Source organism: Ixodes scapularis, unplaced genomic scaffold, assembly GCF_016920785.2.
Source record: "Ixodes scapularis isolate PalLabHiFi unplaced genomic scaffold, ASM1692078v2 PGA_scaffold4__175_contigs__length_147842914, whole genome shotgun sequence".
Classification (NCBI taxonomy): domain Eukaryota; kingdom Metazoa; phylum Arthropoda; class Arachnida; order Ixodida; family Ixodidae; genus Ixodes; species Ixodes scapularis.
The window spans coordinates 103,987,489-104,014,785 of NW_024609879.1; the positions used below are offsets into that span (position 1 = coordinate 103,987,489).

At 44.5% G+C, this 27,297-nt stretch overlaps 1 protein-coding gene across 1 annotated transcript in view; it reads left to right on the plus strand.

Annotated features, from left to right (window-relative positions):
• The window catches only part of LOC120839080 (protein arginine N-methyltransferase 3), a 46,212-nt gene that overhangs the window by 11,278 nt on the left and 7,637 nt on the right, over positions 1–27,297 (plus strand). Inside the window, exons 3-6 of the mRNA XM_040209293.2 lie at positions 2,021–2,141; positions 23,547–23,876; positions 24,592–24,818; positions 26,382–26,524. Of these exons, the coding sequence (XP_040065227.1) occupies positions 2,021–2,141; positions 23,547–23,876; positions 24,592–24,818; positions 26,382–26,524 (821 nt within the window). The remainder of the gene's footprint in view (positions 1–2,020; positions 2,142–23,546; positions 23,877–24,591; positions 24,819–26,381; positions 26,525–27,297) is intronic.

The window sequence follows — 27,297 nt, forward strand, 5'->3', positions numbered from 1 at the left end:
ACAAAGAGACGAGGACAAACATTCTGTGTTCTGTGTTCCTTCCTCGTTTGTCCTCGTCTCTTTGTGCGCGATTTCACCATGTTCAATGTAGCTGAAGGCTTGAACATTCATTACAGTTTAAAGGGGTGAAGGGGAGGGGGGTGCATTGGAGGAGACTAGAGTGGAAATAAAGGCGATAACAATAAAACAGAGTATGAAAAGCAACGAATCCTGGAGAAAAGCTCACCACAAAACTGGCGGATGCGAAGAGCTTACTGGCAATGAGTGTATGTGGAGAAAAGCTCACAGATTATTTTTATTGTTTTCATATGGAGGTTGTCGGATCATGCAAATTTTAATTATAATAAATTGATGTGCGTTACATACATTGATTTATTATAATTAAAATGCGTCAGTTTTTTGTAAAAAAAAATGTCCTTTTTTTGTAATCTTTGTTAAGCTTATTGGGTATATTGCTCCCATATGAATCGTAGCGGACAAGTGTTTTCTGGGGTTTACTTTCTGGGCAACAAAAGCCTAACAGGAGACTTTATGAACTTGAAAAACAGGAAGAAGTTCAAAAACCTAATAGTGTCTGCCTAAAACCTAAAAAGCAGAACTTTAAATGCAGAAAATTCAAAAGTGCATGCGCATTAACGTCATGCTTGAAATTCTCTTTGAAGCGTTTGTTAACCTTTGAAAACAGGATAGAATGGTCAGTAGGATATTGAGGTTTCTTTCTTCCACGGACATGCACGTTTTCTAGCCGTTCATGCTGTTTTTTCCACACGTTGCCTTTGTGTGATAGTGCCCTTTTATGGCGAGCCACCCATGACCTTCAAAGCTCCACACTGTCACTGTTGTTACTCATGACCTATATAAGAATTAGTCTTGTGCAAAGTAGTGAATTGTACAAGTTGGTAAACGTTATGCATGATGAAAACTGCTCTATTGATGAAGACAGAGTGAAGACAAAAAACACGACAGTAAGAAGCTGTCCTCGCAACTAAAGTTTTATTAGTGAAAAAAACAAAGAAAACAGCATAGCCGACACTGATTACACCAGCAAACACCTACTCATCTATCAGGCACCACACAATCTTTAGAGCGGAAACGGTTCACACACTTAACTTGCAAAAAGCGAACCGTTTTATCTGACAGAGCTACCGACAGCACACTGTCAAGCTGTCAATAAAATGTCTTTTTTACGGGTGTCCCGTCTTCTGATTTTATACTTGTGGCGTCATTAATATACAGAATATGTGATTACTAATTTCTGAGGAATTAGTAAATATGCCAAATAAACTTCAAGAATATTACAAAAAAGTGGACAATTATTTTTATTGAAGGGAAAAATTCGGGTTAAACTGCCACATGCGACAAACAATCCGCTAAGCTAAAAAAAAAAAAAAAAAAAGGTTTTGTGAGCTTTTTTTTGCGTCCGCTCAGGGGCCGGCGAACTTTTCTCCGTTTTCTGCCGGTTTTGCAATGGAGCTGTTCTCCAGTGAGCTACTCTCCGGTGAGCTTTTCTCCGCCACCCAAAAGCGACGCTGGCAAGCCTCATTGGCAACAGTTCCTCGGAAATCCAAACAAATTATAGTGAAATTTAACGCATGTGAAGGCAGCACCACACCTATTTATTGATCTGCCCTTCCATTAAATTCATAATTTAAGATGCTGTAAAGTGTGTGGACTGTGGTAATGTTTATATTTAAAAATATTGTGAAGCCGCTTGTGTTTATGCACATATCAGAGTCCGAATTTATTTTGTTGACACATACAGCGTGTTTATTGTACCATAGACGAATTGAGGCAGAAGTTAACAGTTATTCGCGACCCAGGCGAACAAAAACACCAGTTGCGGGCGTTTTGCATTTGGGTGTTGGGGTGGAGAGGGCCACATGGTGTACCACTGGCACATTTTTGGTCGCCGGTGCCACTGGCAAGGCCTCGCCGGCAATTGACCACTGGAATTTGTCCCAAGATATCCTTGGAAGCCTTGAGGCTTTATATACTTTGTGGGGTGTGTGTTCCCTAACAGATGTGGAGGACTTAGAAGCAGGAGGTGATATCAACAAAGATGCTGTCACCATCAGCCAAGCTGAATACACCAGTCTGCGTCAACGTCTGTTTCAGGCTGAAGAGGCTATTGAAAAAATGAGGTACGTAACAATCCTATAAAAAAGAAAAAGTATGGAACAATCTCAGCATACCGTATGAGACATTAATTTGATTTCAGAATTAGTTGTGTTTGCAAAATCAAATCAATCAGTATCTGTGCAAAGTACTGCTTGACAAGATCACATGCAGTCTTGGGTAAGTTACCATGAAAAAGTAATTAGTTACAGTTACAGATAGTTTGTCAAAAATATATTTAGGTTACAGTTACAGTTGCTTAAAAATAAAAGTAATGTGTTACAGTTAGAGTTACTTCGTCAACTTAGTTAATTTCAACGAACCTTTGTTTACTTTTCAAAATAGCGAATGAAGACATTGATGACAACATGCGCTGACTACAATTCAAATTTTCTTTGGAACTCGCAGAAAGATTTTATTTCACTTTTTGAGATATATATTATTATCATCCTACGACTTAATTGAATCAAAGCGTTTGCTGCTTCGATACAGGATGGACTAAATAATAAATTATTCAGTTCATGTTGTAATGCAGCGGCAACTGCTTTTCAAATATCACTTAACTTTCCACTTTTGATGCCCAACACATCCCACCCCTTGCTAAAGATGCGCTCAACGGGTGCGCTGGACGGCAGTGCAGTATTCAGATGTAAGAAAACTTTCTCAGCGGTGGGAAATCCGTGGAGGCTGGAGAGCGTTGTCAAGGTTTCAGCCTTCCATCGCCCCGATTCCATGCCTGGCGGTAGTGTTCAGAAATGAAAGTCGAAGCTCACCCCAAGGTGCTTGAGAAGGTTGGAGAAAGAGGACCCCCCGGCTGCGGATATATTTTTGCACTCTTTGCAGCGAGCAGTGAAGTTTTCGCCACTATACACTCCGTGCGGGAACTATAGGGGGCGCTTTGAAAAACGCGCGCAGCGCCGCTAGCGGAGGAGCTGGCGTTCGACCGTGAGTCGCGTTCAGCAGCCTGCGGCGCCTTTTCGCATGCCAAGCTGTGGCGGCGGAAGCGCGCACGGACGAAACTTTTGCTTTTTGAGCCGATACGTTGAGGGTGACGTTGCATGAATGCTGGGGCAGACCTAAGAAGGGCATTTAGCTGTTCTCCTCTTCTTATATATTGAGTTTTAGTCGTTATTCGGGGGAATTTCTCTAGTTGCGGCCAAAAAAGGAGTTGGAGCAATTTTCCGAAAAGCAAGACGGCCGCCACCATAATTGCTTTGAGTGGGAAATTTATTTCGCTCGTCGCTGTAAACGTAGGACTGCTGGAACGATGATATTGGAGGCGAGTGAGATGTCCACTAAGTTTCTGCACGAAGTGTGACAAGTTTCATTAAGACAGCAGGTGTGAAAGTTGTTTCTAACGAATGAAGAAATAAAGCTGTACGGTATATCCAATATTGGACCCAAAATGTTGCGTTATAGCGGGCTGTGCATAGTGCAGATTTGGGCACACAGGTGCTTGGACTTGACAGTAACATGACACAGCACTTATTATACAGAAAAAAAAAAGGTGGCACAGGGAAACCAGGTGAAAATTTGGTTTGGGCGGCGTAACTCAATGGGAACCGGTTTTGACCATGAAAAGGCTGTCAAGAGAATACCACTGGTCGGGGGAGGTGGAGTCTTTAGAGGTAGGAAGGGACTAGTGGACTACTTCCAATTGAAAAAACTTTACGAAAGGTGGTTCCAAAGCCGAGAAAACGAAGTTGTCGGCCAACACACGGTTTGGCCGCCAAGGGCTTTTGCGGTCAGCTGTTGTGTAATAACCTGTTGTGTGAGGTGCTGATTTTCGGCCCACAGGTACTTTGACATGACCGTCACTTGGCACAACACTTATTATAACAAAAAGAGTTGGCATAGCGAAACCAGGTGGAAATTTAGTTTGGGCGGCGTAACTAAATGGGAACTGGCTTTGACCGTCAAAGGCTGTCAGAAAATACCATTCATTGTGGGAGGTGCACACTTTACAGGTAGGAAAGGACCAGTGGGCGGTACTTCCAGTTCGAACCACTTTGCGATAGGTGCCTCTAAAGCCGAGAAAAAAAATTGTTGTCTACAGAACTCGGGGTGTCAGTGTTTCCACATCCAAAAGGAGGCTTATCAAGAAAGAAAGCACACCACATAAACTTTCATACTCAAACGCCGACTCTCCAGTGATTCCGAGTTTCATGGTTGTTTTCTTTAGATTTATATTTGTCACTTTTTTTACCGTTCAAATCTTTCTTCATGAAGTACAGATTGCGTGCCATATTTGTCCGGAAATATCATCGACACGTACGATGGGGACGAAACTTCTTCGGAGGGCATTCCTCCAACGAAATCGGCACTGCATACCCGCGAGTGTGGGATGGCATTTCAGTTCATCCCATCGGCGCTGACACATGTAGGCGTTACTGGTACGAAAACAAACGCAGAGCGCAAAGCGGCAGTGTAGAATATGTCAGCCGTGCCGACACAGTGGCAGACATGATCGGGACACCAAATTTCTCGCGTCGTACGGCACGGCTCCATCGTTGTCGCTGTCCCACAAAACATCGGCGAGGGGAAAAACTGTGAAACTTTGTCTCCACGAGATACGACGCATAACTATTGAAGCACTTAATGACGCAGCACAGGCAGCACTTCATGCTGTGAACCCAGCGCAACAGCACCACTCCGACTTCAACGCGTACCAACGTACGCCGGTGTGGTTTCGGTTTCGTTTTCTCTGGGGTGCTCACTGCCTACCTTCGGTACCGGCTGCGCGGCGGCGCGCCAGTCGCGTCGCACGGAGTGTATATTCGACAAGGTCCTAGTGCAGTTCACAGCCGGGCCACAGTAACACCTGCCGTTCGTCACTCATGACAGCCTCTCGTTTGAGCTGTAACGGTTAATTACCATCTAACTATTTCCCTTCTTTCTTATGACATTCTTTTTCTCTTCCTTTAAGAGCTCTCTTATTCCTCTTTCTCAGGTGACAGGAGAGGGAGATACCAATGAACAGACGGGTACATTACAATAACAGCGAGAGGAGCAGAAGGCTAAACCATTCGGAAGTGAATAAGTGGAAAAGTCCGTTAGTATCAAACAATGCTAAGAGAGAAGTGATCAAAGACAGCAGACAACATCTCGGAATGCATTTCGCTTTTATTTTTAATGTCTTTATGCAACACAGAACAAAAGAATCGACTGTGGATCATGGGCTCACAGCCCCTGGGAAAGGGCAAGTCGACCAGTAGAAACGTAGTTTGTGACGCCGATCAGACAGTGTCTCTACTGGCGGCGACTCGCATTCGCAAAGGAAACTAGCCATGACTGTTGCGGCACCGACGACAGAGGCTCTCGTTTGACGTTAAACAGTTCAACGTTAGGTGCCTACGCGTCGCGTGTCTCCGCGAGGTGGTTCTGTCGTTTGGCTGAAGAGGCAGGGGTGTTCGATGAGGCCGGCAAGGATGAAGATGGGGCGAGAGAGCCACGCACGAAAAGGTTGAAATAAAGCAAATACTAAATGCACTTCTCCATGTGATGAAAAAGGAAAAACAGAACTAGAAGAACGTCTACCTTCTGTGCCAACACTTTGTTCCGATGAAAAAAATGTTTGGTTCTTGTTCAAATCCACTGTAGTGTTCACAAAATGGGATAATTGTTTTCGCGAAGAACATCTGTATCTTTGCAGATACTTTTTCAGAAATGTATTTAGGTTATCGTTACAGTTACCTCAAAAAGATGTATTATAGTTACAGTTAAAAGTTACCAAAAAAGTAACAAGTTGCAGTATCATAATACTAGCCTAGACTGATCACATGGCACTCATGGTTCGTAGTGTCTTCTGTAGTCCATCATAAGGTGAAACAAAGTATAGTTTGGTGCTGGCGCACATACATTGAAACAGATCCGGTATAATTGAAGTTGCATACAAAATTGCCTTACAAACTGCAGTATTTTCTACTTGGTATGCTCTTTGAGATGAAAACAGAATCAATCCAGGTTTAACCTGGTTTGCAAATGTCTTTGAAAAGCGGCTCTGCGTGAGCATGTCCTAAATCAAGCTGATCGCGGGGCCATTGCTGCCGCTCTATGCTCTGTTAGTCGCACAACCATGTCATCTATAGAGCACTATATAGCTCCTTCGGAGCAGCCATCTCTCGGCAACTAGCGGCGGATGCCCGGAGGTTCCAGCTCCAATCAAAAATGCGTGGTGAACGCGAGAAAATTGTTGTTTCTTCAATATTGGGGGGATGTTCGGAACAACGTTAGTTTTTGACATATTAATGGAACAATTTAGAATAATTTGCGCTAAATTGTGTGCCACGTAAGGACGTAATTTTTTTAAAAATTGCCTGAGCGGCATCATGCAGTAGACGACGCGACGACGTCGCACGGTTCATGTGACCTGCTCCGGCCAATCCAGAAAGTCCATCTCCGCTGCTTACAAAACTGGTCTGCTTCAAATGCCATTGCCTTGGAAATTGCCTTCTCAAAATCTTCACACACATCCAATATTATGAAAACTTTGATAAAGTGTTTAGTGTTTTACCAGCTTCACGACAGACTAGTTTCGAAAAGTGTGAATTCAACGTTTATTTTTTAATCAGCCGCGTTGCGTCGATCTCTATGTGTTCTCCCATAGGCGAACCGCCTCCTGGAACCCCGAGTATGACGTGACTCGCGCCGAGCTGCTCTGTCGGCTATATTGTCGGCGAAACACGCGGATCAAAGGATTGCGCTACTGTGCTCCGTAGGAGCTATATAGTGCTTTATACTTTGTTTTATCCTACGACGGACTAAAGGCCAAAGCCACGGGCTGCCAGGTTCAATCACGTTCCACGTTATACTATGACACGCTTAACATTGATTAGGGGTGGACGAAAAATGCTCGAATCCAAAAGCACCACATCATTTCTATAGCTTCGACGCTGCAAAGAGCCTATATGTCGTGGCTTTCTTTGCGATGTAAAATTCTTGAATCACTCAGTGCTCTTCGATTCGAACCACTCTCCACCCGTCCCATCATCAGTGATCCGAGATGCGGGCACCGATACGTGCATCGAAGCGAAATACCGCACAATTTCTAAGTGGCTTATGATTGGATCTGGCGGTCCGTAGCTTTTGCCTTTAGTCCATCGGAGGCTGAGACGAAGTATAGTCATCTATAACAAAACACGCTAAAGTGCCCCCCTTCCGTTTTGTCGCCTTGGCCCATGGTGGAAGAAATACATTTAAGTGATGACTCTGGCCGCTCTTCCCGCGGGGAGCGAGCGACCAGATCGTGTTCGGAGCTACCCTCAAACCAGACGTAGTTAGTTCCGCGCCGCCGCGGAGGGCACTGAGCTATGAGCACCGCGGATATGAGGTCCCTCCTCAACAACCATGGTGTCGGCGGCGTAGCGTGCTCGCCTTTCTCGCGGTGTGGTGGTGGAGTGCAGCCAGTGGCTGGCCTCATGTTTTGCTTTGGTGCTGTGTCGATCATAGGTGCTAGGCTATAAGGATGGGAAAGACGTGTTTAGTTCTCAACTGCAATTCGGGGTACTGGAACTGTGCAAAGCGAGTGTCCTTGTTTAAAGCTCCATCGAATGACGTTCGCCTGTTACAGCGGTGTCGTGCAATTCCGAGGGCCGGTCACAACTTACTACCTAGTGATCATGTTTGTGCCAAACATTTCCCTGACGAACTGACAAGAAGCCCGTGCTATCTGTAGACGCTTATACACCCCAACAGGAACCTTTTCCAGCTACTGAAGAAAGCGAAACAGTTCTTCGTGAAAAATAAAGGCCACAAGACTGTCTACTGGTACACAATCGACAGTGTTCTTGACACATGCACAATAACGTTTCCATGTGCTGAACACAAAGAAGAAACAATGTACTACAGTACCAGTTGACATTGTATGTATAAACTATTTGTAATGCTAATACCTTTCTGCGCATGTAAATAATTATTACAGCCCCACTATGTAACATGATTGCAATTTGCAATGTGTGTAAACAATTTACCGAACTGTTACCAAACATGCTGTCGGACAAAACGTGTGAGCACGACCCAGCTGTTTAACAGAACTATTTTAAATTACTTTAAATTATTGAAAGCCCAGTAAATTGTCGGGAAGTTTTATATTTATATGAGTATTTTTGTGACATTGAGCCATATTCGGAACGTTCTCGTTTAAAAAAAAAAAAAACAGCAACCGTATGGGGGAAAAGGCAATCAGTGCCAATGCGCCAACTTAAATTCACCCCACCGTACACAGGGTAAAGAATGCATAAGTTCCCTCACAAGCCCTCTATACGAGCCTTCACGAGCCCCTCTATACTTTGGCGCCATTTACCCCTGCGCGATTGAAGCGCGCTCGGTGCGCCGAACATAATGTGGTCGCCGCGTCGGATAGAGTCATCACCTAAATGTATTTCTTCCATCGTGCCTCGGCTCCAGATGACGTCACCGCGAAACTAGCCGTAGCCGAGTTTGAGGCGTTGTCTGTTCTTTTTCTTTTTCTTCCTTTGCGTTTCCCTTTTCCTACCCCAGCCTCAGATTTACCGACATGTTCATGTTCTCAAATTTTCGCTTTCTATCACCAACACGAGTGTCACATTCTCACGGAATTTCAGCTTTCCACGATGCATTGTTTATCTATGGCCGAAAGCCGGGTTTTGTTGTTTCGATTGGACGTCATGGAATAGATTGAGCGAACATCATGCAGCTGAAAACGAATTACATAGTCTCGGTACTGGTGTAGTATATTCTATACAGGAATGGGCAAAATACATGCAAATATGTATTGAAATATAAATACAAAATACTTGTCAAAAATGTATTTAATTACAAATCAAATTACATTTCCAAAAAAGCATTTAAGCACAAGAAGCAAATACAACCAAATGTATTTGGTCTCCTCCAAATACTTTTCCAAATACATTCCTCAAAATTTGTGTCAGCGACTTCAGGACTCCTGCAACGGGTTTCTGGGTATCTCATTTTAATTTTGCATAGCACACTCGGGAGCTAGTGTGAGAGGCTCTAGTAACGTAATAGAAATATAATCACAAAAAAATGTAATCAGCTTGGGCGTAATAAGTGAAAAAAGTACAGAGCTTCCACCAGCTTTTTTTGTCGATTACATTTTGGTATAGACCAACAAAGAACCAAGACGCGCAGCATTAGCTAGAGAATTTTTTATTGTTGCAACTCATACCAGTTACGAGAGTCTGGACAACCCGCACATTTAGAATGTTCCAGGCAAAAATATGGATGTAAATCAGGCTGGAAAGCGTCACAAGTTGTCACAGGCATTTTAGCCAGTCTGCCTGTGAACGTCGATTTCGTCACTATTCTTGCCCTAGACTAGCACCGTAATCACAGTCACTAAACACTTGTGCTTCATTGAGAGACACTGCATTCGGTGCAGAATGTAGTTTTCTTCCTGCTCTGGAGATTGACAATAAATTTGAGGGATGTATTTTCGCCCACAAAATTGTATTTAATTGCAATTGTATTTGAAATACCCACGTTTTTCCTACGTTTTAGTATTTAAATGCACACTTCAAATACATTACCTAGAGTGCCTTCATGTGCGCTTCGCATAGAGTGATGCCAACTGCCTGTTTCCCTTTCCCACACCCTCTTCCACCGCCATTTTGTTTCTCTCATTGTTTCCCCGTGCGCCGGAAAGTGGCCTTTGTGTCCATCGGTAATCCCATGCGAGGGGGAAAATGCTAATCCTCCCTCCGTGGGTTCCACAACACTGCTCCGAACTTCTGAGATAAGGTGCTTGTTTCCGGGAGGGTTATAAGCCCCACGGATTATCGCCGAGGAACAAAATGACTGCTGGTTTGTCGGCGAGTGGTATCACAAAGGGTGGCATCACCCTAGCAAAGCGCACATGAAGGCTCCCTAACATTACCCAATTTGTTATTAAATACGAATGCAAAATACACAAAGTATTTGAAATACGTATTTCAAATACTGCCCATCCCTGATTCTATATATATATATATATATATATATATATATATATATATATATATATATATATATATATATATATATATCAGTGTGTCGAACTGAAAAAAATACGGGTTCGGTTACGGTTCAGGTCAATTTATTTTGTTCCGGTTCAGTTCCGGTTCGATTAATTCGATCCGCGAACCGGTTCGGAAATTATAAATGACAAATTGCAACATCAAAATAAATTACAAATAAAACATCTGAAATCAGCACATACGAAACGGGATACATCGTAGTGTAAGGCTCAGGGATTTCTACCAGGAATGGTTTCTTTATGTCCACTCAAAGGTTACCTCACCGACGTTTACGCATTCGGACTTCATCTAATTGGGTCCGACGCAGTAGTTGTAAAATCCGCGACCTCCTTACAAATTCACTTACAAGTAGAACTCACTAACTATCCCGCCACCTCGGCGTGTAAGCAATTGAAGGAACAGTGGGGAGGAAATACAGCTTTCTTTATTTGAACTAGCCTTCGGTAACTCAAATTAGACCCTTAAAGAAATTTTCATTAAACAAGATACGGAATATGAAAAACACTTCACCGAATGCAACGCCAGAAGGACGTAATAGGATAAAAGAAGAGTTCGCTGTCTCACAAATATGTTAGCCTCTAAGTGCCTGTACGAAACCGGATGCATTATTATTAGGGATGCCGCGAACTTTTTTCGAATCGAAGTTTCGATGATCGAATCAAGCGGTTCGAAAGGTTCGAAAGATTTCGATTTTTCGAATTGTCTATATCGTAAAATTCGACGGAGGTCGAATTTTCGAACTTGTTAAGCTAAGAACTTCGACGCTTTTCGAACCGTCGAACTTATTACGCTAAAAAATTCGATCTTTTTCGAACTTTCGAACTTATTGCGCAGCAAAGTTCGATGCTTGTCGAACTTTCGAACTTGACTGACCAAAAAATTCGATGAATTTCGAATTTTCGAACTTATTTATTAAGAGAATTCGAAAAGTTTCGAACGTTCGAATTCTGAAATGTCAGAAGTTCGACGAACTTCGAACTTTTAGGGTAAAAGTTCGACGTTCGTCGAACTTCGAAAGACCGGCGGACGGTTTCATTTGATTTCAAGTAGTGGGGTACATTCGTAATTTTTTTTCTCGAACTTTTACACGCGGTGCTGCGTTCCTTACGAAAGACAATGTCGTTTATTTCAATGTTCTGGCATGCTTAGGTTTAAAGAAATAAATCCCCGAAGGGGCGAGGAAGGACGACGGGTTTTTGACGATTATCATTTGTGCCAGATTTGAAGCTCGCTGCAACCGGAGCTATTTATGGTGTAGTTTTTTTAAGAATGATCTATGCATAGCTTAGGTAAGTGCCGTCTTAAGATGTGATGATTGTTATTCAACGTGAGTTTCGAAGAAATGTCCAAACATGTATCTGCATGCAATTATGACCTAAACTTGATATTTATTTTCGTCTAAGTTGTTTGAGGTATCGTATTTAAATTAACACCACAGACAGTACATATCTAATAGTGTTTAAGTTCAGCACATCATTAAAAGAAAACTTTTTTTTTTTTCGCTTCACGTTCCTGGGACGTGTTCCTTTTAGCCTGTACACATTTTGGTAAAAGAAACTTATTTCGAAGTTCTGAACCTCTGAATATGCCAGAATAGAACACTTCCGACGAATTCTTGATAGTTTTTTCTTTTCTCCTGCTTTTTATTCCCGCATTTATTCTTTTTTTTTTTTTTTTTTTTTACTATTGGCACAGGTATTTAGGTCGAAAAGACAGCTTTGAACTTCCGGACCACTAAGCATGTGACGAGTAGTGCCTTCTGACAACGAGTTTCTAACAATGACCATCTACGCAACCTTTTATGCAGTGAAGAGCGACAGTAGCTACACATATGCATAAATAATTTCAGATTAAAATAAGCTCAACCACGCCCTCTTTCCCCGTATTGTTTTCTTTAACAGTCCGAAATACCTGCAAGGGGGAGAAAAAGGCTGAAACCCAAGACCCCCCTCCCCCGCTACCCTCTTTCCCCCCGTTTTTCCTTTTCCGACGCCACTTGTATGGTAGAACGCTCCTCGACCTCGAGTTGTGTCGGCTTTTGTGCTTTTTGCGAGGCGATTCCTCCGTCCCAGGAAATAAACCTCCAGGACAATTATAAGCTTCACCGGATCGGATTACTACCAGCGTGCAAGGGGTGGCGAGCTAGTTTGCCAGGTCGCTTCAAGGTTCTTCCGAGCCTCAACCTCCTGCTCGCCCTTGGCCGTTTCGAACTGGAAGAGTCTCGTAAAACAGTGTGTTCGTGTAATCACTACTGCGTGATGCAGGTTAAAGACCCCGCCCCCCCCTTGGGGCTGGCGGTCAGAATTCTGCGCTGGCATTTAATTGCCTGACCAACTTCGCAGAATCTAGATATCACACCCTAACTTTTCTAAACTTGATTTTGTGAAAACCAGTGAGTCGTGAAAACGTTATTTGAAACTGAAACTGTGGAAAAACTTGAAAATCGGACTTCGAACTTTGAAAACTTGGATTAGAAAGAAATTCAAAATCTTCAAAGTTTTTTTTTTTTTTTTTTTAATTTAGCGTTTAAAGAGAATCGAAACGTTCGAACTTTTCGAACTTTATGCAGAAAGAAATTCGAAATCTTCGAATTGTTCGAACTTCATGTCTATAAAAATTCGAAGCGTTCGAAGTTTTCGAATTTTTTTTCCAAAGAATTTCGAAATCTTCGAATTTATCGAACCTGAAGTAAAAAAATATTCGAAATATTCGAATTCGAAACTTTAGAAACCGTGAAAGCTTCGAAATTTTCGAATTCGAAACTCCGCTGTGGTCAAAAGTTGCGAATTTTTTTAATTCGAACCTCGGTCGGTACGAAAATATCGAAATTTTTCGAAATCGAACCTCAGTTCGCTTCGCAAATATCGAAACCTTTCGAAATCGAACCTAGGGTGGTTCGCGACATCCCTAATTATTATCAAACTCCACAGCCTTTTCTTTTCTCATTCCGATGGAAGCAAGCTTCAAGAACTCGCGCGTTCTAGAAACGTGTTATGAAATAAGCACAGAGCAGCATTTAGGATTTACGAGATTGTAGAAAAATGAAATCCCGTGACGCGATTTTTTTTTTTTTTTGCATAGCCTTCCAATTCTTTTTCTTCCGTGCAAGCCGCGACCAGCGCAATACTGGTTCCTATGTCAAGATTCATGGATGCAGCGTTTATATTCCTAAGACTGAGTGGAGAAGAAAAATATGTAAGCGAGGTGTGTGTCAGTTGACGGCACTTAAAAAACGAATGGCATTGATAGCACATTCATTGTCAACAGCGCGTGGCCGAACCGTTTTGACATGAGCCGGTAACCATTATTTTTTTTCTGGTTCAGTTCCGGTTCGGGTTCATCGCGATAACAATATAACGGTTCGGGTTCAGTTCCGGAAAAAATACCAGTTCGGTTCCGATTTTCGGTTCGGTTCGGTTCCGGTTCGACACCCTGATATATATATATATATATATATATATATATATATATATATATATATATATATATACACACACACACACACACACACACACACACACACACACACACACACACACACACACACACACACACACACACACACACACACACATACATACATACATGTCGCAAAAAAAAACTTGTTTTTGTTTTTTTTTTTCTCCGCAAAAATAAATTAGGCATCGCCGAACGCTCATTCTCCGTCCAAAGGCAGTGCTAGAGGTCACAACCAGATGCCAAAGTTTCAGCCCGATCCGATAACTTCATAAAAAGTTATAAAGTGATTTTCTGAAAATTTCAATGGAAAAATGGCGGCCGACGGAATTTTCGAATACATGCGGCTATATGGGCACCAGAAACCGAAAACGGGTAAAAATGGGCTCCATTTTCCCATAGAAATTTTCAGAAAATAACTTATAACTTTTGAACCTTTTGAATAAGGTATCGGATCGGGCTGAAACTTTGGCATATGGTTGTGACCTCTAGCACTACCTTTGGGCAGAGAATAAGCGTTCGGCGATGCCTTGTTTATTTTTGCGGTAAAAAAAAAAAAAAAAAAAAAAAAAAAACTGTAAATTTTTTTTTTTGTGACACCCTGTACTATCGGAATTGTGCGTACCACGTGCCCAAGGATGCACGTGCCTACTGCACCAGAACCTTGCCCCAGCGGCACCGCGAAAAGCCCGAGGGGCCCGAGCACACTACACCGTGGGCCCGAGGGACAAACGCCATCCCACGGGAGCGCCATGTTGGATCTGTTTATGGCTTCGGAATGGCATAAAAGCAAAACACTAAAGCCATCTGTGTCAAAAAAAAAAAAAAAAAAAAAAAAAAAAAAAATTGCTTTGAAAAGTTTGTCTAGGATTGTATTATTACCGCGGTTAGGCATTAATCTAAATTGTCCTCTGTTTTAACATTTTCACTATTTCAACTCGTAAAGTTATTACAACATTCGAGAAATTTGACGCTGCTGGCTGTAGCTGCTGATGCTGTACAAAACGAAATTCGAATGTCAGTGTTCAGCGGTCCAGCTGTGTGCTGCGTACCGTGTGTGTTCTCTGTCATGGGCGGACCTCGCAAAGTTCGATCTCGGTCTGAAGAGCAAGAAAGGCAAGCTCGCCGCCCTGAGGAGAGTAAACGGAGGTCCGCAGCGGCACGGGCACGGCGGAAAGCACAGGACCCCGACTACCACGCTCGAGAAGCAGCGCGCATGCACCGAAGGCGTCAGGACTAGTGATGGGACGAATCACCCGAGATTCGGATTCGGACAGATTCGGAAATTTCCGAACTTCCCGCGACGAATATTCGGCAGATTCGGAGATTCGTCGGGTTCGTCGCTGGTTGCAGACGGCGGCGACGGCGGCGTGAACACTTTCGTAAACCTCGCGAACGCGATCAGCTGTGTTTTTTTTTAGGCACTGTTACTGCATATAACCAGATGTTTCTTATTTACTTCAAGGTATGGTATGTACTGTACTCTTATACTCTAAACCCTGGCAGGCGCCCAGGTCCAGCTGAGCTGATCGGTGTGGTTGGCGTAGGCCTAACCAATGCAAAGTTTCGCGGTGATCGCTAAAGTAAAATGTAGCAAAATGCTGTGTTATACATAATGTGGCGCAACGCGCAATTACCATATTTTTATGCAAGAAAATGATTCGTCTCCTCTAGAGCTGCGTAAGACGCGAGAGCGATGAGAAGTGTTGCTCATCCCAACTTTCGACCGCGTACCGACACCGACGAAGAAAAACGTCGCACTGTCGTTTCTCCGTCCTCGGCAGCAAGTTTTGTATACGTGAACTTTATTTGATGAAAAAGAAACAACACAGGGGTGTCCACCGCACCTTTATTGTTCAGAAACAAACACCAACTAATTCAGATACGATACCGTATCATTAAACAGAAAGGTACAAATGCAGTACAGGAGAATAGTACAGCGCAAGCAGTTTTAGATTGTTTCCCGTGTTCCGATAACAATACCGGAGTGGACACACGTTGAAGATAATCGAATCGAACATACTTACTTGTGTGGGGTGTGCTACTATGACCGTAATTATGGGCACGAAATGTGTTTGAACCCGGTCGTGGTTTGAACCACGCACGTACGGCATCGATCTCTTCCGGGGGGGACTGCTGCGAACCTCGGACGAGCACGGTGGACGTCTTCGGTCTCCGGGAACCCCGGAGTATGAGAACGTGATCTTCGCGTAAACATCACCTCGCGCTCCGTCGACCCGCCGCTGCACCGGCTGCACGTCCGTCGAATCCCGCCGGGCTGGGGCGACCACGCCAAGCCTGACGAAATCCACGAGGAACTTATCGCGCTTGCGTTTCGCCGCAAGGGCAGCCGCGGTGGTCACTGCCATGACCCCGCAGACAACGCCGGAGGTCCCTGGTGCCCAACAAACTCTCGTCAAACCGCCTGCCCCACAACCGACTGTCACTGAAGTTCGAACTGGCCGAACCGCCGGGCAGTGTTGCCAACCTATTTTTCGAAAATACCCCACGGCAGCGTCCAGAAAACCCTACATTACCCTACGAATATTTCTTATTACCCTACGTTTTACCCTACGAGGCAAATCTTTGTTCAAATAATACTGTTGCATGGATTATAATGATACAGGGTAATATTAATACAGTACAAAGCGACAGGGCACGCATACACGCGCATACCTGCGTTATTCTAGAACACCATGCTTGCATCTTGCATGTGCGCTGTGTAGCATCAGAACAACAGTGATGTAGCGAGCGCACAGACATCCCCAACCACCATGTTTAGTCGATTTGTCGTGAAATTAAAAAGTGGGCTACGCGGAACCAGCACTCGCGGCGTCAGACAAGGCGGCTCATTACAAAAGGAGGCTAATCCGAACGGTATATTAGCTTCTTTGGGTGTACCGCCTAGGGATTCGTCAAAAATAAGGTACTATTTGGACAAACTAGGCTTTTACACCAGGGAAGGATAGGAAACCGGCGACCCCTCCGTATTCGCTAAAATGTCATTCGATGAAACGTCATTGTTTCGGCTTCGTTCGCTAAAACGTCGTTCGCTCAAGTGAATGCCTCCAGTCCGGGATGCACTCACTTGATCAAATGACGTTTTAGCGAACGCCCACGTTTTACCGAATGACACTTTAGCGAAAGGTCGGACGCCGCGAAGCGGCGTTTTCGGGTGGGCCAAATGGATTAGCATTTTTGTAATGAGCCGCCGCAGACTGTCGCCGCGAAACGGCGTAAGCGCAGCGCGGCCCCCGTTCTTCGCTACAACGACGATTCGCTCAAATGTCGCTGTTCGCTAAAACATCATTCGCTCAAGCGATATGGACCCGTCCTGGTGGGCTCGGGATGGTTCCGCCCGCGGTGCCACGTGTTTCGCAGGTGTAACAAGGACCGCCGGATGGACCAGTCATCAGAAAAAAAATTGGCGGGACCATTTCCACTGGGAAGATACCTCTTCTGGCTCCAAACTTCGTAAGCGCAACTCCACCTCCTCCCACGCAACTCCACCTCCTCCCACCTCTCCCACTTGCTCCAGCTCTCCAATCCTCTCCAACTTAGGGAGCCTAGACATAGAGATCAGTGGGGAGCCTACATACTCCAACTTGGTGTGTGGTGCTCTCAATTAGCACGTCTTGCAACTTGGATTCTTTCGTTTTGCATGATGTTGTGGCGTGGCAGCACACGGGTTGTAAAAATATGCAAAACTTGCGCGGCAGTTTTTTTTTTTTTTTTGTTATGTTCGTTGTTGAAGAAGCAACGTCTGACATTACCCTACTTTTGGCGAGGAAATGGCCGGACGGCCCTACAGCCCTACAATATACCATAAATGCCTAAAATACCCTACAAGTAGGGTAATTACCCTACGGTTGGCAACACTGCCGCCGGGGCCGGGGCGATGAAAACATGCGCTTGTATTTCCACGAGCACCAAGCATGCCTATTTTGGTCGTAATCCGGAACCGAAACCAATTTTCCCGCGATGTCTGGTTACCGTTCTCAACAAACATCCGAAATATTATAAACAAAGCGGAACATTTTATTTATTACTATGATATTATATTACAACAATATTTTGTGCACTTTGTAGAATTTAGTGAATTTAATATCACGAAAAGTTGAAACACTCATCAACGTGATCTGGACACCATGGCAACGCTCCGAATTTTTCCGAACTTTTCCGAATCTCTCGAGATTCGGCTACTCTTCCGAATCTTTCCGAATCTTCAGATTCGGCTCCGAATCTCGATTCGGATAAAGATTCGTCCCATCACTAGTCAGGACCTTCGCGTTCGCGAGAAAGAGGCGGAGAGATCCGCAGTGGCTCGAGCACAGCTCAAGGAGCAGGACCCCGATTACCACGCACGAGAGGCAGCGCGTACGCGCAAAAGGCGTCAAGACCCCCAAGTTCGCGAGAAAGAGGCAAAGAGAAAGCGTCAGCGGCGGGCCGTAGATGGCGAGCTGCGAAAGCACGAGACGGACGCAAAGCGGCGGAGGCGGCGGGAACTGCGCGACGCCGCCAACTTTGCTGCAGCGGCGACCGCCGAATTTCGGAGGGCATTCCTGGACAACCCATTCCGGTACTTGTGCGACGGGAGCGACCGGCTGTTTTCTGACAGACCCTGACGCCCGCGCTATCCGCGTACTATCGGAACGAAATGAAACGCGAACGCCGGGGAGAGCCCAGATTTGAGAGAGAGCAAGTCAATCCATAGGGGAGCTTTTGATGTTGAATGGCAGACGTTTCCTGCTCCGATTTTTTTTGCCAGTGCGCATGAAGAATATGCTTTTCTCGTTGTCTGAAGTTAGATTGATCGAAAGTGACAATGATTGCGAGGGAGCGAAACGACTGGCTACAATTCGACGTCTAGAAATCACGTGACAGCGATCCCAGCGCAACTTTCAACAAGCTTTCGAAAAAAAAACAAAAAAAAACGTATGGTTTTTTGTTTTAGATTTCAACGGCATATATTGAAATTGTTTTAGTATATACATTACACACATTACTGCAACACATCGTGACAAATCCATTGTTTTGTTAATGTTTGTCGAAGGGTATTGTTTGTTTGTCAAAGGGTAATGTTTTGTTTGTCAACAATACATTACCCTCGCTTTATGTCCTTGCATTCATCGTTGGTTGTGAGCCCTCCAAAGAAAATTGCAGCTTGTTCCCAAAGATGGCTTGAGATACATTTATGATTCACTGGCTTGAACATAATATGCAGTGTGGGAACTCAGAACGGCTGCACACTGTCGCTTTCCTGGTACAGCCATTAAGGGCTGTTTATACTCCAATGTTGACGAACGCAGCATACGCTGGTGCAGACCAATGTTTTGTCAGCCCCTGCGCTACGCCACGCCACGCCGAGAGGCGGCTGAATGACCATGTTTACAGTCCTGCGCGGTCTAGCGGGGCTCAGCAAACTGCCCCACTTTGCGCATGTGCGTCTCCGTGGCAACAGCATTGTATGCACACTATTTCTGCTTCCTGGTTCGTCCATGTCATGTAGTCGAGCTTCAAAACAGCGATTCGGTACAGTGGTTAGCAGTTAAAAAACAAGCAAATGATGCGGGATAACGAGTGCAAACCGTTAATTTTCTCCAAAATGTCGCACAAATGTTAATGGAAAAACAAAAATTCACAATATCGGGTCCGTCGATACTAGCCGCTTCGCAGGTTTGCTGGGGTCGTGTCAAGCAACTGCGGTGATTCCGCCAGGATGCATACTTCGATGAAATCTATGCACTCAATATTCCACAGAACCAGCTTCTGATAGATTGGCAGTATGTTATTATAGTAGACATTAACATTAACGTTGGCTCAAGAAACTGAAACCGAAGAGGGTGGACGTTACCTAAAATAAGAAATGCACGGGTTTGAAATTGTAGTGCACTTTACGGAGCCCAAACAAACAATACAGGATTTAGTTTTATTTTCATTGTGTACCGCAACTATCATTTACAAGCTGAGACACCTCAGTTGAAAAGTTTCTGGCTGGCTAAGTAGTTCAGGCACTTCACTGGGGCCGCTGTTCCCATACATTCGACAGCACTGTTTAGATCGGAAACGGCTGCTGGTGTGTGCAAATAGCACATGATCATATGTACACACACATTAGGTCATCCTTAAAGGGGCAGTGCAACGACTTTCAGACTTTGGCCAATTAACTGTGGAAATTAATCTGCGTCACCTATGGAACGAAAAACCGAAAGCCACATTTACTTGCGAGTGCTAGTTCTTATTTTAAAAAAAATGAAACAAATCGAAGGTCGAAGTGCCTCTCAACTCCCCACGCCGACTTTCGAGTGACGTCTCTGGGGGTTCACGTGGTTTCCCCTTGGGCCCTCTCTTCAGAGACCCCAGCCGCTTCCTCCGCGATTGTCGACTTTCAAAGGATTAGCCTCGTCGAAGGTCGCGGCGAGCGATGGACACAAAAGACGGTTCGCCACGGGGCTGACGGCGAGTGTAGCAGCGGAGGGGGACAGGGTTTGTTGACTTCCACGTATCCCCCAGAGACGCCGTCATTCTAGTTCCCGCAGCCGCCACTGGCGGCTGCAGATCGGCAAATTATTCATTTTTTGCCTAGCGATTACGCAGCAGAATAGATGTTTTTTGGGGAAAGGTGGCGCGTTTTTGGTCACTTGGGCTTGTATGACAATATAAAAAATGCAAACTGGCAATTCTTTCAACATTAAAACCGTTGCACTGCCCCTTTAATTCTAACTAACTCTAGCTTTGGTGCGTCATCGAGCTTCCAGCTTTTGCCGGCACCCCACCACCACAGCCGACCACCACCGCCCATCGCCACCGGCTCGTTAAATTGATAGGCCTAATGAGACTCGGGGGGTAGTGCATTCTCTGAGCAGTCCACATCCATGCACACACTCGCCCAGTCATGTGCAGGAATGTTAACTATTAAGCACACCAACACGAAAGCATGTGGACAGCACACTACACACGGCAAGAACGGCAAGCTCAGTTTTCGGAAATAACAGAAATGAGTGCCTCGCACATTCCGACATGCCCTGACCATGACCTGCCCCAAATTTCTGAATGGGAAGCTTGCACAGAGGCTTCTGGGATAGCCACCATCGTCAATGTGCGCTCGTCGTCGTTGCCAATAGACCACACTCTAATCCGTCGTAAGCTACGCCGATGCGTGCTGGGCTGTGCTGTGCCACGTCGCGTCGCATTGCGCATGACGACGGAGTATAAACCACCGTTCGCAGCTGGCGTCGTCTGATGCGGTCGGGCGCGCGTGCACTTGTCGACGTTTTGACGGAGTATAGACAGCCCTTTAGCATCGATATATTCATCCATTCATCCATCCAGGCTGAGACGCTTGCAGACTAGCGACGTGTTTGTTACATCCTCGCAGCTCGTATTTTAGATGCGGTTTATAAGCCATGTGATCCCGATTGAGCAGTTGGAATCTGATTTATAGATTTTCTATATGGCCTTCGATATCTGTTGCACTATCTGGAGGCGTTGAAACAGCGGTGTGGAGGGGAGGGGGGGGGGGGGGTCCTGCGAGGGTGTGCACATTCCAAAACGTGCACTCCCATAGCCCCCTCTACACTCCGCAATTTTGTCATCCTCCTGGTAGGGCAACATGAATTGAAGGCCATTTTGCGATCGTTTTGCGTTATGCGTTTTGGCGTTCACGTTTCATTTGCATAAACATTACGTTTATGCAAATGAGATGCCTGATGTACGGCGGAGGTCATTATGGCATAGAGGGGAAAGCACGTAGACTAAGAGCAAATCCCCTAAAGCATGCCTCTCAACAACGTAACGGCCAACGTTGTTACAGTAGCTCAGTTACAGAACTGCTCATAGATGCGGCTTGCACGAGCAGTACCCCCCTCAATCACCACAACTTGCCTCCCGTCGCTCGATCCGCCAGACGGCTGCTATGGTAACTGCAGTGTACCCTATGGAATACATACGTCTTGAAGCACAGCGTCTAGATGGCGTTCAAGGTGTGCTCTATAGAACACACACTTGTGAAACGGAAATCTAGATGGCGCTTCAAACGATGGGAGGCGGACTGAAGTGAGTGAAGGGAGTACCCCCTTCCGCTGGAGTTCCACAACTGAGGTAATCTAGTAACGTTGGCAACAGCTGCCGCTTTCAGTTGCAGCACAGCTTGTGTGGTAGTTTGCAGTTTAAACAGGATGTGTTTTATCAACCACATCCATGAAAGAACAGTTGCATTTTAGCGTTATATTTTACGCAAAGTTTAAAGTCACATATAAAGTATATAAGCCCACGGGGCCGATTTAAAATGAACATAAGAGGGGCACCTCGACGGGAATGAAACTTGCAATCAATTATTGTACCCTAATTGCACGGGCCCCTCAACCGCAGAGAACTATGATTGAGGTCAAACTTGATTGCAGTTAAGGGCGCTTATGTTACTAGGGTATTATCTGGATATTGTACTAACTGAGCTAGGCAGTGCAAATGCTCAGAGACCGGGTGCACGAGGAACAGCTGCACCTTGATGTCGGGGGTTCACGTGTCAACACGACATCATGTAACTCTGACGGCATGTGACATCTGTCATTATGGTACCATGTGATGTCGGAGTTATGTGACCTTGTGCTGTCACACACGCAGCATGTGCATTAGCAGCAGAGTCTGTACGTCTGCAAATTTATTAGATATGGATGTTCCACAAAGTAGGATCAGATCTTCGTTGCATATATCATAATTCTACCAACGCAACAACGGCATGCACATTATGCCACATGCATTACCACCATTAAGGAGTTCGAACAAACTATGGTACACAAAGGATGTCTCATCAAATTTCACTGATATGAAACACCAACTGAGATGTAATGTCAATGATTCATAGCTCCAAAACAATACACATTTAAAACCATTTCAAAAACATATTTCTTAGCTTTAGCATAGAATATTTAAATAACTCTGTCACATTAGAAATATTATACAGTGCAATCCACCTATAGCAATATTAACATAACCGGAAAATCCGATTGTTCTAACCGATTATATCTGGACTGCCCTTCAAAAGGTCCAAAATATCACCCTCCCTTGCTCCCCCGCTGCAAAAAAGGTTACTCACCAATATCGCAAGAGATGAGCTGAGAGACATAACTAAATTTGAATCTTGGTGCCTTTAATAAACACAAAATCCAAGGTGTTAATCACGCTTAAAAAGAAATAGGATATCTCTGCTTGTTTACATGGAAGCCGCAGCTTGATGATAGCAGTTTGCATCACATCCACTACTTGTGCATACACTGGCGGCAGTCCTTTCGAATGCGCAAAACCGATCAGCGACAGGATCACGAGCAGGGCACCTTGCGTAGACGTTGGAGGGGGGTCACTAACGTTACCAAAATTGTCACCGTCGGTGCTCGCGTCCATTTGCGATGATCCCGTCCAATTTCGCCGACTAATGCCAGGTGATACGAAATTCCGGCATCGCTCACGGAGCACCTTCTGGTGATTTTATTTCGTTTTCAGACCCATTTTCATATTAAATATGTTCTGGGCCGTCTGCTTTTATCGCTGTATCCGATGTGCCAAGGGTTATCTTTCGCTATATCCTTTTTATGTTACATAGACCCAATGCTAAATTGATGATTTCAAAGAAACTGATCGTTGCAGCAATATATCGTTATATGGTATCGTTATAAGTGGATTGCACTGTATAGAGTGTATTATTGTGTATAATTGTAAATGTGTATAGATGTATTATTTTGTTCAATATTAAATAGCTAGTTATATCTGTTAAAATTTATATTCAATGATGTGTCAATATTTTTTTCGCTGCTGTGTTGATGACTTGTACAGGGGGATAGGGCCTATTAGGGCGATGCGAGTCTCCTTTCGCCCCAGCCTCCTAGATGTTTATCCAAATAAAACAATTTTTGATTAATTTTGTCCAGGACACGTTTCAACTTCTTTAATACACTGTTTGCCACGCAGAGAGACTGCCAAAATCTTCCTGCAAGATGGCGCCGCGCCGGGCACTGCATTTCCGACTGTGGGGTTGCTTCGTGCGGACGAGGACTCGCCATACTTTGAGTCGTACGCGCACCACGGGATCCACCAGGAGATGCTACAGGACGCGCCGAGGACCGAGGCATACCGTAAAGCGCTGGAGATGAACGCTGAGACGTCAATCAAGGGTCGGGTGGTACTGGACGTCGGCTGCGGCACGGCCATCCTGGCCATGTTTGCGGCGCGGTGTGGGGCCAGCAGGGTGATCGGCGTCGACCAGTCAGACATTGTCTTCCAGGCCATGGACATCGTCAGGTGTGGGCTAGTCTCTTTATGACCTGTTGACCGCTTAACATTCCCTAAAATGTCACGAAGGGACTTGCCAGACAGCGTAAGTGTGAGGACACTTGCGTCGCAAAAATAACTTTTCCCGTAAAACATAAATTGATGGTCTAATCTCTGTGTTGCAAGAATCATTTCAGCCACTCCAGAACGTGATCTAATATCGACGTCGGCGTCTCAAAATAGGAGTATGTTTCGGAATTGGTTTGTCTTGGGGGGGCAAGATTTGTCTTGCAACAAGTATAAATATTGCACAAAACAATTTTCAAAGAACAGTTTTTTTTGTGACACGCATGTTTTTTTATAACTGCTTAAATATATTTCTTACATTATCTATTCAGGGTGCAAAAATGGCAAAAATGTGGTGCTAACTCAAAAATAAACATCCGCAAGAGGAATCCCAAGTAACTGCTACAGACCTCTCAATTTCAGGCGCAAGGCCTGAAATTGAGAGGTTTTAAAATTTAGGTGTAAGGTAAGGGTTCCAGTTTAAATTTTGTGTGAGGTAAGGGTCCCGGTTTAAATTATGTTCAAAGTAAGGGTTCCTCTTTAAATGAGGTGTAAGGCAATACTGAGAATCCCTGGCGCAGTCCATTAAGCTTTCCGGTAGAAGCTTTGCGTCCGAATTTGTGGCTGCGTGGGAAGATTCAGCCATGTGTATGCTCTCCTGTGCGCGCCCTCTCGGCAGGGAGAACGACCTGCACGGCACGGTGACCCTGCTGAAAGGTCGCCTGGAGGACATTGACCTGCCCGTTGAGCGAGTGGACGTCATCGTCTCAGAGTGGATGGGCTACTTCCTGCTGTTTGAAGGGATGCTGGACACAGTACTGCACGCGCGAGACCACCACCTAAAACCGGGCGGTACCCTCCTGCCCAGTCGGTGCGACCTGTTTCTCGTGGCACTCTGCAACAAAGGTGCCTAACCTTCAACCTTCTCACCCCCCCCCCCCCCCCTCTCTTCCTGAAAAAGGAAAAATCCTTTGTAGCCTCATTAAAGGGCAACACTGGTTGATTCCGAAAATTTTGGGATTACGGGCGATGCCAAAACGTTATATAGTTCTCTTGCAAACCTCGTTTAAATGACAATCACAAGGCGAAATCGAAACCTTGCATGCGGCAGGCAACATTGGTCCTGTGCGCCAACTACTGTACATCACGTGGTACGGAGATGTCGGCTACGTCATCAACGAAAGCGGCGGACGGCACCCCACACTGTCTTTTTTCTCTCTTGCTCTCGCGCTCCATGCCTTTAAATGTAAGAAGCAAACAAAACAGTTCTTCCAGTTGTTGACGTTCCGTGCAGTGTTGGCTGTGTCCACACAGCGGCAATGATTGCGCTCCTCCGCGCACCGCGTGATGCCCGCTAGATTGCGCGGATTTTGGTAACCATAGAGCCACTCCGATAGGGTGACCACCCGTCCCGCGACTCGCGGGACTCTCTTGCATTGAGGGCTCGTGTCCCACGTTCGTCAAGAAGTTCCTAAATCTTTAGAATGTCTAACATTTCACACTGTCGTAAAATTCACTCCACAACTCATGGTGCTGCCGAACAACGGGGCATGGGCAAGTGCGGAGGCCGCTGGTAATCGTGTGAATCGAAATGGTACGCCATTTTCTATCCAAGCATTGCGGGAAGCGACCGTCGTTCTTGCAGGAGATCCGACGCGCATGCGCCGTTCTGCCTCGCCCCTTGGTGGCAAAATATTATAAGAAAAATTACTCGTCGAAAGTTTAAATATAAAATATTGTAATTATTTTCAAAACGCTGTGTGAGTGCGAAGGGTTGCTGTGGATTTCTTTTTAGTGAAGACAGCCACACTCGCAACGGTCAGAGAATAACATAATGTTAATTTGTGTATGACCAAATTGATGAAAGTGAGCGTTGACAGGAAACAATAACCCGAAAAGGATTTACTGTTTCTGGTTTCCATTTGATGCATTAAGTTCTGATACAGTCGATTTTTATGTTTTCAACTTCGACACATTTAATAACATATTTAGCATAAAAAAATATATATACTGTAAACGACTTGTTTTTTGCATATTCAATTTTTCGCGATTTAGTTCAAAGCTGAAGTTTTAGAATAAATTGCGGGTTCTAATTTTCGTGACGCGGTGGGACCTCAATATAGATGCCAATGTGTTTACATTTTACTGGAATTGTTCGCAGGACCTAGTTTTTGCAAATACAGGCAATTCACGAAATTCGCAAACATTTGGTTTTCACTGGGAGTTAAAATTATTTGAGCTTAGTTGCTGCAATACAATTAGCAGGTGTATAAACAGTTCAGGATAATAAATGTGTTAACAGAGCCTTGGTTCGTTGTATGCGTTTTAATAAATGTGTCGTTGGCCGATTTAATAAACTTTTAGGCGAAATTGCATCATAATGTTTTATATGTAGGCTTTTTAGATGATACGACATAGGACTGTGTTGTTCTTGAGTCTGTTCACTTATTCATCATTGCTGTCTGGCAGCGTTGCACCAGCGCCACATAGGATTCTGGGGGGACGTGTATGGCTTCAAGATGAGCTGCCTCAAAAAGGAAGTGGCCAGGGAGGCTCACATCATGCTGGTCGGCTCTGAGAGCGTCTGCTCCGTCCAGCCAGCCCTGGTCAAGGTGATTATTTCTCCGTCTGCAGTCAAGTTCTAGCCCTGAATAGCATTTTTTATATATATATTTTTTTAATAAAGTGTTTACTTTTTTTTTTTTGAGTCAGCTCTCATTAAATTATACTCTAGACAGCCAGACTTTAGTTTGAAATATTAGAAGTTTGAATTATCAGAAATTCATCTAAATATGATGTGAGGCAAAGTAGCAATTTGCTATAGGAATAGCTACTCATAACAAGCAGAATTTTTACACTATCCACTACACAGGCCTATGTGTAAGCAGGCACATGTACAAAATATTGGTGAAGTTTAAAGCGAATACAGTCAAACTTCGCTACAACGAAACTGACGGTGCGCAAGAAAAAATTTGTTGTAGCGAAAATTTTGTTGTTGTGAAATTGACAAAAAAATGGCATACCTGAACTGGTAGAGTACAGAAACCGGGTTATTATGGTAAGCTAGTGCGAATTTCCAAAACTTTTGCTTATCGCCTTAAATAACATCATATTCAAACTGATCTCTGTAAAAGATATTGACAGTGTTTGGAAGTTTCACAATATTTCTCATGCTCGTCTGTTCTGACTGGATAGCTAGCATTGTTGAGTGCTTGTCACCGCCTAGAAGGCGTGGCAATTTTGCATATTTTGCTTCGACGTAGTACAATCATGTGCTGAAGGAAACACACCCCCAAGAACAAAAAAATTACATGCAACTTCTTAAAAAAAAACAACATAAAAAACACTAACAAATTGCAGTTAGTATATATTGTAGCAATAATCT